Below are 20,233 nucleotides of genomic sequence, written 5' to 3'. Positions count from 1 at the left end.
CAAGCCAGATCAGTAGTGATAAACTATAGAGTCTGGCGATAACAGGCTCATCATCACAGATGTGTGTGGGTATTAACAAAAAAGTTAATAGCAACCGCAGCCAGCCAAAGAAAGAACATCAGATGAAGAGTATTTTTCCTTCCTTATCTTCCCATATACTAAAATTAGAAGATTACTATCCAGAAATTGAGAGAAGAGGACTGTAAGACCTTTTTTTCTCACTCCCACATCTGTATAAATTACTGAATCCACAAGATTAAGCTGGTGGAAGATTTTAATAAAGTATGAGATCAAAATTTATATGACACTTTTAGGGCTTCCCTGGTGGCACAGTGGTTAAGAATCCGCCTGCCAATGCAGGAGAGACGGGTTCGAGCCCTGGTCCAGGAAGGTCCCACATGCCACGGAACAATGAAGCCCGTGCACCACAACTACTGAGCCTGCACTCTAGAGCCTGCGAGTCACAACTACTGAGCCTGCATGCCTAGAGCCCATGCTCCGCAACAAGAGAAGCCACCGCAATGAGAAACCCATGCACTGCAACGAAGAGTAGCCCCCACTCGCTGCAACTAAAGAAAGCCCGAGCGCAGCAATGAAGACCAAACATAGGCAAAAAGAGAAAAACAAATACCGTACGCAGCCAAAAATAAAATTAAAAAAATAAAAGCAAAATTTATGAGACTTTTAATAACTAAAAGTAAATGAAAACTTAGAGGATCAGACTGAAATACTGATTAAAAAGCCAACTATAGGCAGAAAATGGAGTTTAACCTGGTTGGTTTTAGTTACTGGAAAACCAAAACTGTTTCATGCTTATTACTCATGAAGTTGAGATTTCTCAACCAACTATATTACGAAAGTTTAAATTGTTTAAAGGAAAAAACAGAATTACACAAAAGCAGAAGATTATGCAAAAGAGACAAATTTGCAAAACAACTAAGTAAAACATTGAGAAATGGAAAATACAGCCTTTGAAAAAATACAAACACACACACATATAGATAGATGTGAATGCAGAGATGAATGTATTTATATATCGAAGAATAAATTATGCACTAGGCAGGTGAAGAGAAAACTTGAGAACTGGAAGACGGATTTTAGAAAATTACCCAGAATCCAAAAGAGAGAGATAGAAATATAGAAAATATTAAAGAGAAGCCAAGAATCTGAATACAGGATGGGGAGATTCTTCATAGATCTAATAAAGGTTCCCCTAGGAAGGAATGGAGAGATTAGGAGAAAGAAAACCTCCAGAAAAGTTTTTTGGAGACCACCAAAGAAAGAAAGAATCTTTCTGTTCTTATTAATACACCAGGTGACAAAGTACAAATGAAAGCAAATTACACATAGATAAATAGACTGAAACTGCAAAGCATCAAAGACAAAGAGAAAATGGAAATGTACCTGAGAAAATTATAAAGAAACGATAATTTGGCAGCAGACTTCTTGACAGCAAGAAATTGCAGAAGAAAACAGAATAACATTTTTCAGTGTTGTAAAAAAATAACTCCCCTAGCATAATTATATGCTCAGCTAGGCCATTCCTCAACACTGAGAGCGAAAAAAAAAAGGCATTTTCAGTCATACAAAGTCTGAGAGCACTTGCTATTCACACTCAATGAAAGAGCAGAAGCAAAAGAAGGGTACGGAAAAGCAAAAATCATCACAGAAGTTGGTAAAATAGTGATGGCAAATCTAAATAAATATTAATAATAATTTCAACAACACAGTGGCAATAGCACTGACTAATTTAGGGGGATAAGAAATAGGGTGCAACAACAATATGGAAGATGGGAAATAAATTCAGAGTTAAATGATTCTAGTGGTTCTGCTATATCATTGTTAGGTGTGTAGAAATATTTATCATTGGTGGACTTTGTGGATTAAGGTATGCAAGATAGTATTTAAGGTAATTAAGGGTTCCATTAAAATAAATAGCATATATATTCCAAACCAGTGGAGAAGGAATAAAGAGAGACTAAATAACTTGATAACTTTAACACGAAGAGGAAAGTTTAGAAGTGTCATTACAGATGAGAAATGGAACGATAATTCATAAAAAATCTTGAAAATTTTGTTATTAATATGAAAATTAATTAATTTTGGAAAACATACCCCAAAATAGATTTCTGGAGGAGTAGCATATTTCTTTTAACATCTTTATTGGAGTATAATTGCTTTACAGTGTTGTGTTAGTTTCTGCTGTATAACAAAGTGAATCAGCTATATGTATACATATATCCCCATATTCCCCTCCCTCTTGTGTCTCCCTCCCACCCTCCCAATCCCACCCCTCTAGGTGGTCACAATGCATCGAGCTGATCTCCTGTGCTATGCAGCTGCTTCCCACTAGCTATCTATTTTACGTTTGGTAGTGTATATATGTCCATGACACTCTCTCACTTCGTCCCAGCTTACCCTTCCCCCTCCCCATGTCCTCAAGTCCATTCTCTACGTCTCTATATTTATTCCTATCCTGCCCCTAGGTTCTTCAGAACCATTTTTTTTTTTTTTAGATTCCATATATGTGTGTTAGCATATGGTATTTGTTTTTCTCTTTCTGACTTACTTCACTCTGCATGACAGACTCTAGGTCCATCCACCTCACTACAAATAATTTCCTTTCTTTTATGGCTGAGTAAAATTCCATTGCATATATGTGCCACATCTTCTTTATCCATTCATCTGTCGATGGACCCTTAGGTTGCTTCCACGTCCTGGCTATTGTAAATAGAGCTGCAATGAACACTGTGGTACATGAACAAACAACCCAATCCAAAAATGGGCAGAAGACCTAAATAGACATTTCTCCAGAGTAGCATATTTTTAAGTGAACAACATGAATAATAGAAAGCAAAGAATAATGATGATGTAAAGAAATTAGGAACCTAAGAAAACAATATTTAAATGTTTTATTTGAATATGATCAGAAAGCACTTCCTTAGATATAAAAAGTCCTTATCTCATATAACATGATATTGAATCAGTTGTGACTTCCTTGAAACTTTCAGGGTCATCTCTTCCCATTCTTTGTTTTACTTTCTGTAGTACTGACATAGCACCAATTGAAGAGATTTTCCTTTATATTCTCAGCAACTATAAAAGTTCCTTGAATACAGAAGGCACTAGGCAAGTGTGTGAGGAGTGAATTGGATAAAAAATGAACAGGGACTGATAAATAAAGAAGGAACTGGAATTGATAATGGAGAAACTTGGAGTTGTAATACTGGAAATCTTGGGTACAGGGTGAAGGATACAGTTTTAATATTTTTTAAAGGTCTACTCTATTGGTCTGAGTTTTATCTACCTCTAAACATAAAACACTTAATATAAAAAGCTCCCTAAACAATCATGTTCTTCAACAATAATGGGACACCTGAATCCTTTATCAACTATATTAACAAAGATGACTCAGTTTATGCAGGAGAAGTTGGCTGAATTTAAAGCCCAATTGGTGTGCAGTATCTGGCGGCTTCAGAATTTGGTAGTAGGTAAAGCTTTGGCATCCCTGACATGATACGAACTGCTAATAAACAGTATTTTCACATGGAGAATCACAGTTTGCTTTTGATACAATTACATGGTAATCACTTGGGGTATCTGAATTCCTTATCAAGTATATTCAGAGTATCATAACCTAAGGAGTAAAGCATATGGGAAAGAGAAGGCAGGACTTATGATAATAAATTAATATAATGTAAAATGTCCAAAAAAAAGCTAGTTAGACAATACGTCTTGTAAAGAACTCTATAGGGCACCGCAATTGTTAAAGAGAATTATAATGAGATATACTTTCTCCCCAGAATACCTTCCTGCTAAGATAATTATATGACTTTATGGACATTCAAATATATGAAAAAAGAGAGACCAGTTTCTATAAATCTTGAGAAAACTTATTCATGGGATTTTGTGACCTAATAATAATAATAATCATAACAACAACAACAGACTGGGAGTGGCTCACAAGTACTGAGTGCTAGGCTAAGTACTTTATATAGAATAGCTTATTTAATTTTCTCACTCTATGAAATCAGTATTATTTTTATGTCCATTTTATAGATAGGAAACAGGTTTATAGAAGTTAAGCAAATGGCCCACAGTTGCAAACTTGTAAGTGCCTGAGTGAAGAATTTGAGCCTAAGTAATCTTAAACCAGAGTTTGTGTTCTTAATCACTATGCTTCACGTATAACCATAAGTTGACATATAGTAATTGATAAAGATCAAGAAAAGCAACTGACTTCCAAAGTCTTGCACTTCCCATTCAGCCTGGTGCAGAGCCACTGGTAGTTGGTGGTCAGAGTGTCAAGTTCCTTTTTTAAGGCCTCTTGTGCTGCAGCTGGAGCTTGAGCTATGACATTGTTTACAGACTCAGTGAGGAGTTTCACTTTTGCTTCTTTTTGCTGGGCCTCTTCTTTAGCTCTCTGAAAAATAAACAATGCTCTCTTAATAGCAAGGCAATGACTTTACTTTCAAGATGCATTCCTATATATCATATTCTTTCTTCCTTGCAACATTTCTGTTAGAATGAGATTAATAAAAATAAATCCAATACTGACTGCAATCACTTCCATAAATTTGAGTTTAGTGACGGGACTTCCCTGGTGGCGCAGTGGTTAAGAATCCACCTGCCAATGCAGGGGACATGGGTTCGAGCCCTGGTCTGGGAAGATCCCACATGTCATGGAGCAACTAAGCTGCCTATGCACCAAAACTACTGAGCCTGCGCGCCACAACTACTGAGCCTGTGCACAACTACTGAAACCCGCGTGCCTAGAGCCCGTGCTCTGCAACAAAAGAAGCCACCGCAATGAGAAGCCCGCGCACCACAACAAAGAGTAGCCCCCACTACCCCCATCTCGCTGCAACTAGAGAAAGCCCGCGTGCAGCAATGAAGACCCAACACAGCCAAAAATAAATAAATTAAATAAAATTAAAAAAAAATTTGAGTTCAGTGACAGTTGGAAACTTGCAGGAAAAATTTTATAATCAGAATGTAACTGACCTTTAATCAGAATAGTTTGAAAAGTAGTCTGTATGTGGATGTGTATTTGTGGAGAATACACAAACACACACACACACACACACATATATACACACACATACATGAAATAAGCAAGAAACAAATATTTCAATGCTAACTAGGTTCAAAAATATCTCATAGTCTAGAATTGAAATCAGTTATAAATTACTCGGATGAATATTGAAATCAGTACAAATTTCATTATTTAAATCAAAGAATAATTAACACAGAAATAAGTCTTCTTAATGCTATATTTGTAACATATTTTGTTAAAAGAAAGCTGTGTTCAGAAACTGAAAATGCGTAAGAGAAAGAGAAGAGAAATTCCTGACATGAGGGGGCTGGCCTAGTACAGCTATGCCTTGGTATTCTTGTGTTGAAGATAAACTGTTTCACAAAACATCAATATCAGACATGCTACTTTGTTACCACTGCAGATCATGACAGAAATTCCACTCCGTAATCATGTAAGAATATAGACAAAAACATAAACAATGTCCAAACCAGAAAATATCAGACATTTCCCCATCCTGTTAATGAGTCACTGCTGTTTCTTTATCAATTATTACGTATCTTCAGCCTCTCTCTAGTCTTCTCTCCTTCCAGAAAAAATGTATTAAGATACCCAATCACAGAGTTACTCCTACTAGGTGTCAAAATGAAATCCACAGCAAAGCCCTTAAACCCTCCCTTAAATCATCTAACACAAACCCACATCCTACAACAGGTTTGAATACTCTCTTACTCGTATAACCCATGGCTGCCCATGGTGTGTATTCTCCCTCATTACCAAAAGTAATAAACTCAACTTGTTCAACTACAGGAGTGTTGCTATTCGTTTGTGGGTTACTATGAAGGCCGACCTTGAGACGAGCTTTCCAGCATAAGTAGTTTATGCACGATGTGAAGGAAACAGTGGTAGGGAGATGGGGAATGGAAAGAGAATGGAGATTAGAAGGGTATACTTATTAACCCAGCAATTGCTGTTGGTGACTGGAGTTTAATCCTGCCAAGAAGCTCTGGGAAACACAGGTCTCAGGTTTATCCCACTCAGGGGTGAGGGCACTGGGGTATTTATACACCATCTCCCATCATTGGTTGAACCCTGTTGGGGGAATGTTAATTTCCTAGTATGTGAAGCCATACTCAGGTGGAAAAAGTGGGATTCGGTGGCCTCAGAAAGCTGTCAGGTAAAGAAATGCAGATTCTGGCAGGTGGAAGTTGTGCCTATATGCAGTATAGTAGTGAGAATAAGGGGATATGGGCAGTAAATGGGCAAAGTCAGCTATCGAATGCCTTTCTAATTTTCAACACAATCACTCTATGCCTTTGGATTTAGTCCCATAATGCCTTAAAAAGTATAAAATACGATGGCAAATGCAAGTTGTTTTGACTATTAAATGACTGCCTTCACTGATTTTAATTGATTGAAATTTTATTTCAAAACTTTAAATAAATCTGTCTTTTGGCACACTGAGCATGGGATTTGTTTCTATGCAAACCATATTTTGGCCAGTGTAACTTTAGCATTAAAAACAACTTTGACAAACATTAATCACTTAGTATGTGCTACTGTGTGCTATGACAGACATGTCGTATGTACTACCTCACTGGATCTTTAACGAAACCTTGTGAAATAAGTTTTGTTTTCTCTATATTACACATCCGAGAACCGAGGTTCAGAGAGTTTAAGTAAATCATCCTGGGAGTTACATCTTGTCTTTCACATAGCTTCTGTTAAGCCCATCTCAAATCCTCTGTGAGATGAAGAAGGAACATGATGTAGTGGATCCAGTGAATGAAATTGCATTTTATGCAAATTATAAACAACCCATGAAACGATCAAAAATGCAGAATAAGAAACATTTCCCCCTGATGTTTAGGCGTTCATAAATTCTTTTTTAAAATCAGGCTTAGTAATTGGGAAAGGTTCAGAGAAGAATAGTAAGAGAAAAGGAGATCATGGCCAATTTCTCCACTGCAGGGAAAGGTAGAAAACTAAATGACTGGTATAGTTTAGACATAATCCTCATCAGAAGTGGTGGCTTTTTTTCCATATATTTCTAGGAAGCTAACCATCATAAGCTCAGACACTTCCCATTGCCAATACCTCGAACCAGTGGTTGTCAAAATGTGCTTCCTTGGAACCACCTTGGAACTTATTCCTTGGCATGACCTGGAAACTTTTTAGAAATGAAAAATCTCAGGCTCCACCTCAGTCTTCCAGGTGATTCTGATCCTCCCTCCATTGGGATTATTCTAGCCTGCCCCCCCACAGAATGAGAATAGCAAATACATGTATGTAATTCCTAGTAAACACTAGGACTAGAGTTACCATATTGTAAAAATTTTAAAAAGAAAGAAAGAAAACCATCAAAAACTGAAATTCCAGAGTTTTTTTAAAGGGTTTAATATAAATTTCAGCATACAGTCACTTCAGACCTTCAAAACAATCAGATGTTGCTAATGAAACACTCCCCTTGGCTCTTTTATGTTAATAGAAAAGTTTTGTTTACAGAGAAAAAAGAAGTCAAAAGCAGCATTATCATTTTCAAGTAAAACACAGGAGAGAAAAGTAAAGAAACAGAAAGTCTCTACTTTTTATCTGACTAAATCAAGGAGAAATGACGAAGTAGGTCTATGAGTCTCTTCCGACAATGAAGAAAAATTTGCTCTCAACAGGAGCACAGGTGGAAGCCTGAACAAGGTACTATCACTACCCTCTAAGTAGGGAAACAGACTGAAAGAGATTACCTTGACTGGCAGACAGAAAACACAAGAAATGCCAACTCCCTTTGCTGTTGTGGACACAAGCTGCCTGAGCTTTTCCTCTTTTCAATATTACCCCCATATGCACCAGTTTTGTAGCTAAATCTGTTATTTAAACATGCAAATCAGTGTGAACTGATTGGTTGGGCCACTCATTTCAGGGATTGTGTATAACTTTTTAAAAAAATTTGAGACAGTCTACTCTCCAGTACTGGAAAAGGAAAAGGGATCTGACTGAGTGGCTACCAGATAAGCAGTGTTCAAGGAATGAGGGGAGAGGGCCAGACCCAAACAAAGGAACAAGGAAACACAGAACAGCTGAACACAAGCTGACTGCTGATTATCTCCTTAGGGATCTGAAGCAGTGGCTATGCAGCATTAGAAGAGATGGCGAGAAAAGCCATGAGGGAATTGAGACGTGCGAGGAAAGGCAAGTGGGGTGGCACATGCTTCACAGAATGGAATGGAATGGCATATCATAGCTTAGAACAGCTTAGAATGGGATAGGGATAGAGGGAAATATATTCTTGATTCTACCACAAATAAAGCCTGTGACTATGAGTAAATTATTTGACCTATCTGGGAATTTCCGTTTTCTGATCTGCACAGAGGAAGTGCAGACTAGTTTCCTTCCGAAGTATCCTCCAGCTCTCACATTCTATAATGATATAATTTCCTTAATGGGGACCTCCCCACAGTCAAACTTAAAATCATTATAGTCCTTCCAATGGCTTTCTCATTTCACTAAGAATGAAAATCCCTCCATATCCTACAAAGCTCCTGTGTTAGCAGATACCTACTCAGCCCCTCCAAATCATCTCAGGTCATTTATCCTGTTTTACTCTCTTCAGGCAGGTGGGCCTCTTTCTCTTCCCAATTAGCCTTAGGGTCTTTGCAGGAGCTCTTCCCTCAGAATGGAATGTGCCCCATAAGACATTTTTAAGGTTGGCTTTTTCTTATGATTCATATCTCAGATTAAATATAATTCCTCACAAATGCCCTACAAATCAACCCTTTCTAAAACAGCATCTCACCACCTCCAACTCCCACCTGCACTCTAGTTATTATGTATTTCACAATCCTGGTTTATTTTTTTGGGAAATCATCATGATCTCAAATGAATTTTTAAATTTCTCCATTCATTGCCTACCTCCCCCCCAACTAGAATGAAAATTCCAAGAAGTCAGGTAGCCTTTATGTATTGCACACTACTGTATTCTGTGTCTAGAAGGGTGTTTGACAGTAAGTATACAATATTTCTTGATAAATGAATGATGTATGGTATTGTTAGATTAGAATGATTCTGTAGTTTTTAATACTCAAAGACACTATTACTGTTTATCCAAATATAGTCTTCCTTATATGTTTTAATTTTAATTTCCATGTGACTAAAGCCATATGATATCTTTGATATTTAAGCATCTGAGTTTTCATGTGGGCACATTCTACTATTAATTACAATATTCATTGAATAATCATATAAAATATATAATAAAGTGCATATAATTAATTTCTTACCACACAACAATGATAATAATAATGGTAATAATAATTAACTAGTTTGGGGCATCTATTTTGTGTACTACATTAGGACTTTTATGTTTCACCCTTCAAATAATTCTGAACATCAGGTATTTTGATATCCAGTTCACAAATGAGGGAATGAAAGCTCACTGGGTTTATGCAACTTGCCCAAGTTTACACAGTTGGCAAGGGGCCAAAGCAGGTTTTAAACCCAAGTGTCTAGCTCCAAAATGATTCTGCTCCATCATGAGGCCTCAAACCAAACAAATATGTATTAATAATTCACCTAGGCTAATGTGGTTAAAAAATGTGTTATTGCTAGTACATGAAGATAATAAGCATCATTATAGCTGCAAATCATTGAGTGCTCACGCTGAGCTAGGCAATTTACTTACATTTAAGTTTCAATCCTCAGTTGATACTTTCAAGTTATAAAATGAGATGATTTACACATGAAAAAATAGAGGATTACACTGACTACTGAGTTGTCCGGGGCCATCCTGAAATGCAGTTGTGTAGATCCAATTACCAAGCTTCACCTCCCAGTCCTTTCTACATACCAGTTTCCTTGGTCCTAAATCAATGTTGTATTTTTTATCCTATCGTTTCAAGAGAAGTTCATGTAAACACAGTCCTTTTATCCATATTAAAGACCATCAGCTAAAATATTTAGTACTCCCAAATTCTAAGAAACCCTTTAAACCACCAAATTAACACAGCCTGTTGACATTTCCAACTGTCATTTCAATAACACTTTGACATATTTCCAGTTTGAATTTGCATCAGCTAGAAACATCTAATGTGAGTAGCTGATTCCAATCTCTTAATAGTACATAATTTCAAGGGGAAAATGCTCCAAACCGTGATTGTCAATATTTATGTTGTGACCACAATGCATAGGCTTAATAAATAAAAAGTTTAAACATTCTACACAATGTATATCAAACTTGAAGCTAAATCAATCAAAAAGCAACCTCTACTATCAAACCAAGAAAAGAGCCGACTGTGCAGAATCACAATGTGTTTTATTTGGTTTCTTTTACCTTCATCTCTTCAACTGCTGTCTGTAATTCATCTGGGGTTTTATATTCAAAATCTCTCTCTAGGTATTCTTCTTCAGCTTGTGTCATCCATTCATGCATCTCTGATAAATCTTTCTGAAGGCTTACAGTTTTATCCAAACCTCCCTTTAAGGCCTCCTTTCTGGCATAGACCTTCCATAAAACAAACCAAGAAGTAAAGCATGAATATTGAAAGTCACAAAACATTACCATTATATTATTACTGACAAATCTGTAAATAATAGAAAGCTTAGATACAAAAGATGAAGCAAGAAGTAAAAAGCTTACATGAAGGAGGAAAGTAAGTCATAGCAATTGGATACACTTAATTTCACCTAAGTGTTAAAATGAGATATAGGCATTTACTTGGCATAATGAACAGATTCTCTTAAGACCATAATTTAGCTATTGTGTATGGTAATGCATTTCTGCAAATGGAGAATAAAGAAAAACATTGTTTCAGTTGGAAGAGTAAATTTATTTGCACACAATAGAAGTAGAAATTCTTTGTGCTCTTTGATGCTGTTTTACAAGTTCAAATATCCTAGGAACTTAATAATCATATACCTACAGAAAACTCTCATAAAAAAGAAAAAAATAGAAAATGGATAAAAGACATAGTCATGTAATTCACAGAAATAAAATTAAAATGAAGCCATATATATGTGAAAAGATGCTCAGTATCATTTATAGTTAAATAACAGCAAATTAAATTAAATTAGTATGTTTTCAAATATGAGACTGGAAAAAACTAGCAAAAATGCCCAGTTTGAGCAGGGATGTGGGAAAAGAAAAGTTTTTATACCCGTTGAGGGAAACATCTGACATAGTACAACCTTTTAGACAGTAAACTGGCAAAATGCATTAAATTTCTTAATGTTCATAAATCTGAGTCTACTCTTCCACTTTAAAGAATGAATCATACAAAACGAAGTGTACAAAGTTGTATGTACACTATTCAATTCAGCTTTGGAGACAGCAACATATTGGAAACAAACCCAAATGTGCTTTCATGGAGAGTTAGTTAAATAAATAGTGGGATACACATGTACACACACAGAATAGGATACCACATAGCACCAATACATCTATACTGAAGCGAAAGTTATCCAGTATTTAATTTTAAATTAAAAAAACAAGTTGAAAAACAGCATGTGTGACAGGAGACTTGTGCCTTGTAAAGCCTCATACATTTCTGAAATACTAACTTTATAACAGAATTTATTACTTATTAACCAGAAAGATAGCAAAACTTAAAATACCTAAGAGAAAATCGTGCATGTTAATAGCTTGTTATAAAGTACCCTGCTGTAACACACTGAGGGAAAAATCTCAATTCAGTATTAGAATGATTATATATAGTGCTTCTCTTTTACCTTAAAAAATAACTCTAGGGACTTCCCTGGTGGTGCAGTGGCTAGGAATCTGCCTGCCAATGCAGGGAACACAGGTTCGAGCCCTGGTCCGGGAAGATCCCACATGCTGCGGAGCAACTAAGCCTGTGCGCCACAACTATTGAGCTTGCGCTCTACAGCCTGTGAGCCACAACTACTGATCCCATATGCCACAACTACTGAGGCCCACACGCCTAGAGCCAGTGCTCCGCAACAAGAGAAGCCACCACAATGGGAAGCCTGCACACCACAACGAAGAGTAGCCCCCACTCGCCGCAACTAGCGAAAGCCCGCATGAAGCAACGAAGACCCAACACAGTCAAAAATTAATTAATTAATTAATTAAAAAATAACTCTAATCAAATGATGTTATTCTTCTCTCTGGGATTAAGTAGAGTTCTATCTTTTAAATAACAGAGTTGTAATTGTAAAGCCTTAATATATAAGGCATACTTTTAGTATAATGAAGTTTTCATGGTACTTTACCAAATACTAAATATGTACAGAACCATCATCATATTAATTTTCCTTACACTTTACAACCACCCTAAGCCTAATGTAGTTAAATTAAAACTAATTTCTTTACTCTCCTAGGAGAATGTAGTGCTTCATCTATTGAAATGTAAATGTATGTTTCATTCTGACACAGCTAGAAGCATGTATCTAACAATTACACTAGTTAAGGTATAAAGATTATTTTGCATAGTCAATGAGCCTATAATAAGCCCAAGTAAACAAGCTGTTAAATTTCTACTTAGATACTCTGCTATAATCTTTTGAGGTAGTTGGCAAAGTGACAATAATATTAGAGTGACTAACGGAACTTAGGCAAAGACTTGTAGTAAAAAACATATTGCATGCTATAAAACTAAACCAGAAGAAAGGGATCAGGAGTGATTATTTTAAAAGGAAAGAAAGAAAAGAAAAGGAATTCATTTTGAGGTGACAGCATGAGTGCACTGGAAAGAACACCAGCTTTGGAATCTGGATACCTGTACTCAGTCACTAACAAGCTAAGTGAACCTGGAAACATCACTTCATTTCTCTTTATCTCCACTTCTTAACTAACCTAACAATTGGAGCAGAAGATTTCCGAGGTCTTTTCCAAATTTAACATTCCACAGCTCTACAACTGATCAGAGAGAGATGAATTTTTTTTTGTGGTTTCGTATTTTAGAAGGGTTTCTGTGAAAACATTGAGGTTAAAGTCACAGTTTCTCCCTCACCTTTATCACATTAGTGATGTCAACCTTCTAGCCTTAAATTTACCAATCGACCGCCAGTTTCAGATTATATTGCATCAACCTCTTGATAAAATAGAAAGTTCTTCATGTTTCCTGTTCTAGAATTTGTAAATCTAACATTCAGCACTGCCCCTCCCCATTCTACTTCCTTTTCCCCCCACCTTTATTAAGATACAATTGACATAAAACACTGTTTAAAGTACACATATATATTGTGAAATGATTACCACAATAGGATTAGTCAATGCCTTCATCATCACACATAATTACCATTTTTCTTTTTATCGTGAAAACATTAAAGATCTACTGTCCCAGCAACTGTCAAGTATAGAATATAAAACTGTCAGCTGTAGTTACCATACTGTAAATTAGATCCCAAGAACTTCCTCATCATAAACCAGAAGTTTGTACCACTTGACCAGAATCTCTTCATTTCCGCCACTCTGCAAGCCCTGGCAGTCCCCATTCTACTCTCTTGAGTTTGGCTTTTTTAGATTCCACATATAACTGAGATCATACAGCATTTGTTTTTCTCTGACTTATTTGACCTAGTATAATACCCTCAAGTTTCATCCAGCTTGTTGCAAATTGCAAGCTTTTCTTCTTTCTCACAGCTGAATAATACTGTGTGTGTGTGTGTGTGTGTGTGCGCGCGCCATATCTTCTTTATCTGTTTATCCCTGACCAAAGCTTAGGTTGTCTCCTTATCTTGGCTATTGTGAATAATGTTGCAATGAATTTGGGAGTGCAGATATCTCTTTGAGATCCTGATTTCATTTCCTTTGTAAATATACCCAGAAGTGGGATTGCTGGATCATAAGGCAGCTCTATTTTTAATTATTTGAGGAATCTCCATACAGGTTCCACAGTGGTTGTATTGTGCGTGTGCTGGAGGCTGCGGGGTGTGATGTCTAGGTTATGAAGCTGGGAGTGAGTGGCTGAGGCAGGGTGGAAGACAAAAATCACTGGAGCGGTTACCAAGGAACCGAGGGCTCAGGAACTAGAAGAACCATCTAAGAAGATACTGAAATCACCAAGAATTATGACAGGAGTAACAGTGAGTCAGCTGTTAAAATACTCAAGGAATGAGGCAGAGTGACCCAGGGGTCTGTGGATGACTGCACCCAAAAGATGTATTGACTTGGAAAGACAATGATCTGCAAGGTGCCAGAATGACATCCACCTGGTTTCTAAATCCAGTGTTTCTTGATAACTATCTAGTATAAATTTATAGCCACTAATAATTAAAATATATAATCATACATTATTTATTTAGAAATTATAAATGCTTTATAATTTTATATATGTAGGTTTATGTCTATTTCATATCCATTTATTTTATTTAACAAGTGGTTATTCTGTGCTGGATACTGATCTGTACACGTTACAAACACAAATTCATTTAATTATTTTAAAATTCTTATAAAGCAGGCAGTAATATCATCACATTGTAAAGACTGGGAAACTGAAGCACAGAGAGATTAAACAACTCTTCCAGGATCACACAAGTAGTTTATGGTGAAGGCAAGATCTAAACCCAGGCAATCTGGTTCCAGAGCTGTTGCTCTTACACATTGTTTGCCTCTCCATCCACAAAAAAGTCTTCTCCATCCATCAGAGTTTTTATTTTATCCAATTTGGCCAAATATTTTGGGGAAGTGGTCTGACAACTCTTTTCATTGCGAGATAGGAGTTATCTTACATAAATGTTATCTTTATTTTTGTGTACATAGTTTATACGTTCAATTTAAGCACCCCACTTGAATTCCAGATGTATTTTGACTGTCTACTTCTCCAAAATAAACATGACCAAAATAGAAGTACTGATCATTCTATTAAGCTAGTCAATTTGGTTCCTCCCTTAGCTCGCAGTCTTTCCTTCTTTAAAGGCACAGTAGCCAACACTGTTGCTCAAAACAGAAAACTCTGAATATGCTTATCCCTCCCTCCCCGTCACCCTGGACTTTCTGCAAGCATTCTCCTTCAGCAAGCACTGCCATTTCTAATGGGGTCTGATAAAACATAAAATCAAGAAACGAATGTGTACTTAGGATAAGAATAATGATCAAGGGTGGATGTGAGTGTGAAAGACCTGATGAAAAATATAACAAGGAAGAACTTGCCTAACTGGTTAGAAGAAACAAGAAAAATGAGTGACCACATTGAGTGAGATAAGCTTGCTGAAGTTGGCCAGGGAGGATAGAGTTTCTACAAAGTTTGACTCACACAAGCACTTTGGTCCAGTTTGCCTAGAATGACACAGCCCCTCTTCATGTTAATTACTGTATAATGGGAAAATACACATAAAAGCAATAAACAGTAATGAGACAGAGCAACACGAGTTCAAACCAGCTCTACCTCTATGGGAAAACTTGGAAAATTATTGGGAGAGGTTTGGACAGTTAACCAAACATGACGTCATAAGAGGATTATACATTTCAAATTTCTTCATGTCTCTCAATCTCCACTAACATCCCCGGCTGTTCTTTGCCAGTATTATTTCCTACCTGGATAACTGGGATTCCTACATGCTTCCACTTGTGCCCCTTTGGTCTATTCTTCATACAGGATTATATAGCAAACTTTTTTTGTTTGTTTGTTTTGTTTTTTTTTTTGCAGTACGCTGGCCTCTCACTGTTGTGGCCTCTCCCGTTGCGGAGCACAGGCTCCGGACGCGCAGGCCCAGCAGCCATGGCTCACGGGCCCAGCCGCTCCGCGGCATGTGGGATCCTCCCGGACCGGGTCACGAACCCGTGTCCCCTGCATCGGCAGGCGGACTCTCAACCACTGCGCCACCAGGGAAGCCCTATATAGCAAACTTTTAAACAACCACTTTACATGATGCCACTTCTATACCTAAAGGTCTAATAGCTTCCCATCGTACCTGATATGAATAGTAAATCCTCACTGTGACTTAAAAGAAAATTAATGACTTATTTCCTGCCCATTTTCTCATAAAACTTTTTTTGCTGTTGTCCTCTCCCTTGCTCTAAATAAACTGGTGTTGTCCTTTCTATTCATCCATTGAAAGCATTCAACAAACAAATACCTTTCATACTGGCCTTCCAGGAAAACATCAATGATAAAATCTATTCTCTAAGTAATATTTTTTTCCTGAACATCCCTTCTAGAACCAGCTTACTGCAGGAGAAGAATGCAAGCTAGCTGACCCAGGGCTATCTCATCTGTGAGTTAATAGAACTGTTGAGCATTTGTCAGTGATGGTATTAGCTGGGTGACTTGCCTTGACTTTTACTTGTCCAAATTCCTTTCTTTTTCAAATTTAGTTTTTGCCTTTTGGCATGATTTCTTTTCAACTTTCAAAGGTTACTTAGAAATAACGAAAGACTGACTGCCTCTAATACACGTAAAATGAAACCTCTCATTAACTTCAAAAAAGGTATTAGTGTACTGAAAAGCAGTCATTGCATTAGGTCAAAATTTCATCTTTTGAACAAGAAGTATTTGATGTACACTACGTGTGTATGTAATATTTTCTCTTCCGTAATTTAATCTTAAAATTGGAAATTAATATCTATAAAACACTCTGCTATATAAAAATGAGGAACTCAGATGTGAATGTACAGTTATTTTATATGTTTTCTACTGAGCTATTCTTAACTATTTCCCAATCTTAATCCATTTATTGAAAAGGACGTACTGAAGAAGCCAAACTTGTCAATCTTAACAATCAAAAGTGAAAAATGCTTATCATATTTGTACATATGCATGCATTACTCATTCATTTTATTTCTGTACCAAGTATAGAAGTAAAAAGTATCTTTTGTTGATCCAACTACTTGTATAAAGTTATGCATTGGAGAAAAGATTCAATAAAAATAATGCCTAAGAAAAGGGCCTTATTGTTCAGAATGACAGCTGCATGCGATAAGGTCATTTTAGGACCCCAATAAGATGAATATACTATTTAAAATATCTACTATGAAAATAATTTATATGCTAGACAAAGGCTAGTTTTAATTAACTGTGCTTTAAAGCAACAACATAGAGACTAAACTTTTTAAAAGGGCAATGGTGAAGGGAGACATTAAGAAATCATAATTAAAAAGAAGCAAGCCACAGAGATTGAACATACCTGTTGGCACATGTGATCCCACTGAGTGTTAAGTTCTCTGAGCTCGGTCTCCAGTCTAGAAGCAAACTCCGGCTCCGCTTCATTCTTTATTTTCTGTCCACCTTCATTGACACTGTTTAGACTGGGCTGAATTGTCTGAATATCACTGACTAAAAGCTAAGGAAATAATTCAATTTAAGTTAGCTGAAAAAATTACCACAACCTATTTGAAATGCAACATAGGTAGGAAACATATAATTAGGAATCATGACACTACACATGAATTTTGCCCTTTAAAATCTGAAATATATGTTGCAAAAAAATGTTCAGTGGTTTTTATGGCATGAATGAAATAGGGAATTATGTATCTGTAGTCTACTTATATTAGTTACAAAAGTAAATACGCTTAATACTTCGTGTGAGAAAACTGTGCAAAAATGATGAGTTTTATACATTATTATTTTTGAAGGAATTTTGATTTTCAAACACAGGGTATTGCAATAATTGTTTATAGCAAGATGGTGTGACGGTTATTTTTAAAATGGATTTGCTTTTTTAGCTTTTATTCACAAAGAAAGTTCTTTAAAGAGCTAGATTGTTCTCCTCCCACTGCATGACAATTGTATAATCAATATTATTTCAAAATACACGTTGTCTTATACTACAGTGCAACACACATGGTAAGAAAAACATAGTATGACTGATAACCTGTAATAAGATATAACGAATAGCTCAAAAAATTCTTTACCTTTAAATTAAACTGCATGTTATATCAAAATAATGCTGTAAAGTGAGTGTTGAGTAAAAGGCAATATTTTGTCTATTTCTCTCTTATTTAGCCCAGTTTCTCAACCTTGGCACTACTGTCATTTTGGGCTGGGTAATTCTTTGCTGTGGGGTGCTGTTCTGTGCATTGTAGGATATTTAGATGCATCCCTGGCCTCTACCCACTAGATGCCAGTAGCATCTACCCCACCCCAAGTTGCGACAAATGAAAATGCCTCCAGACATTGCTAAATGTCCCCCAGAAGGACAAAACTGCCCCTGGTTCAGAATCATCAATATAACTAAATAATATTTTCCATATAAAAGTCTTCATATGAAAAGTATCATATAAAAATCTTACCCTGCACTGCTTCAGCTGTTTTTTAAGAATTTCTGAATCCCCAAGGGCAGGCCATTCCTCTTTCAAGAAAACATCAACTTCGGCCATCCATTTCTTCAGGGTTTTTATGTGATTCTGAAATCAGAGACCCATTTTAAGGCATTATTGGGGTGCTGATTTATCTTAACCAGTTCATCACGGTGATATGTTTGAACACAAGCCCAGGAACAATCCCCATGTTTGAAGGATGTCTCTATGTAGCTCTTCAGGAAAAGAGTATTTTCTCTAGGACTGCATTTTTATGGCCTCTACTGTATGAGCACTGGTGTATGAAGTCTGCTATTGTTAAAAATAAAAAAATTACTACCAAATGTGGTTTTATGATGTTGCTCTTGAGAACGTTAAATCATATCCCCCTCTAGAGAAATTTTAAGTTACAAAACAACTCATGATAATACTAAGAATGTGCCCTTAAGTACATAAAACAAACTATGAATAGTAAACTCAATGTAATGGTGTCTTTATAGCCTCCCTAAACCTGAACTTCCAAAAACTGTTTTCTACAGTTGACAGTTTACATAGCCCCTCCAGTTGAGAACTTTCAGAACAAGATTTTGTCATCTTTAAAGAGAGAAAAAAATTGCTTTTCCTTTCCCATTTGCCTGACCAGGGTGAAGTAATGATCAGGTGGAAAATGCTATCTTTTATCATTTGTAAATAGCCAAGTACATCCCATTATTTTCTCACATAATGTCTGTTTGTTCTGCTGCTTTTTGGGGGCTACTTTTCAAGTGTATGATTTTTCAAACTCCTTTATTTGCCTACAATTCAACTATGCTGTCCAGATGTGCTACTTTCTCCTTTCTTAATTAAATTTCTATTGAAAATGTGTGCTTCTCAGAAATTTTCCTCTTCAATATGATAAATAATAATGACTTTAAAAGCATTTGACTAAATCTAAAAACTTCAACATTATTATCTGGCTGACATCTTTTGAGCCTAGTTTTGCTCTTTTCTTCACATCACCACTGTCCTAGTTTAGATCTTATTGGCTCCTTGATTATTGCATTAGCTCTTTTTGGTATCTGCTTCAGTCTTACTCCACTCTAATCCATTCTCCACAGTGGTGCCAATATTATTCTCTCCTCCTTCCTCTTCTCAAAGTGATGTTTTAAAAACACAGATATTATCTTATCTTTCCCCCCTTAAAGTAACAGTTCCACCTTATCATTATTTTTAATCCCATCACCATTAGATTATAATTCATATTCCAAAGCATGGTGACCAACCCATTCACGATCTACCCCCAGACCACTTCTCCAATCACATATTTTATTAATCTCCAAACATATCTTTTGTCTCCCCAATATTGAACTACTTCCAGTTAATTGAACATACTGCTCCATTTTGTCAGGAACTCTTTCTTCCTCTTTTATTAGGTGCCTAAATTCTACTTATTCAAGGTGTAGTAAGATAAACCATTCTCCAAGAACATTTCATAACCCCTTTTCCCAGTTTATGTTGCTTTTCTTCTCTTTCCACTGTCATAACGTTTACTGCACTGTTTAATTTACTTACTGTGGTAGGTTAAATAATGACCCTCCAAGATGTTCAGGCCCCCATCACTGGAACCTGTGAATATGGTGCCTCATATGGCAAAAAGGAATTCGCAGATGCGATTAAGTTAAGGATTTTGAGATGGGGAGATGATCCTGGGTTATCCAGATGGGCACAATATAACCACAAGGGCCCTTATTAAGACGGAGGCAGGAGTGTAAGAGAGAAATTGGAAGGTGTTATACTACTGGCTTTAAAGACAGAAGATGGAAACATGAGCCAAGGAATGTAGTTTCCAAAAGCTAAAAATGACAAGGAAACAAATTTTCTCCTAAAGTCTCCAGAAAGGACACAGCCCTGCCTATACCTTGATTTTAGCTCACTGAGACTGACATTGAACTTCTGACCCCCAGAACTGTAACATAATAAATGTGTGCTGCTTTAAGCCATTAAATTTGCAGCAACAGGAAAAAAATACACTC

At 36.5% G+C, this 20,233-nt stretch overlaps 1 protein-coding gene across 1 annotated transcript in view; it reads right to left on the bottom strand.

Annotated features, from left to right (window-relative positions):
• LOC149744371 (dystrophin-like) overlaps positions 1-20,233 on the bottom strand; it is a 108,782-nt gene that overhangs the window by 43,002 nt on the left and 45,547 nt on the right. The window contains exons 7-10 of the mRNA XM_089904646.1: positions 18,216-18,329; positions 17,111-17,266; positions 10,359-10,529; positions 4,241-4,423 (exon numbers count right to left, since the gene is read on the bottom strand). Coding sequence (XP_089760772.1) covers positions 4,241-4,423; positions 10,359-10,529; positions 17,111-17,266; positions 18,216-18,329 — 624 coding nt within the window. The remainder of the gene's footprint in view (positions 1-4,240; positions 4,424-10,358; positions 10,530-17,110; positions 17,267-18,215; positions 18,330-20,233) is intronic.

Source organism: Delphinapterus leucas, chromosome X, assembly GCF_059928025.1.
Source record: "Delphinapterus leucas isolate spDelLeu-1000000601 "Yukka" chromosome X, BTC_Dleu_Yukka2, whole genome shotgun sequence".
NCBI lineage: Eukaryota > Metazoa > Chordata > Mammalia > Artiodactyla > Monodontidae > Delphinapterus > Delphinapterus leucas.
Note: the sequence above shows the minus strand (reverse complement) of the source record. Positions and strands in the feature narration are given on the sequence as shown.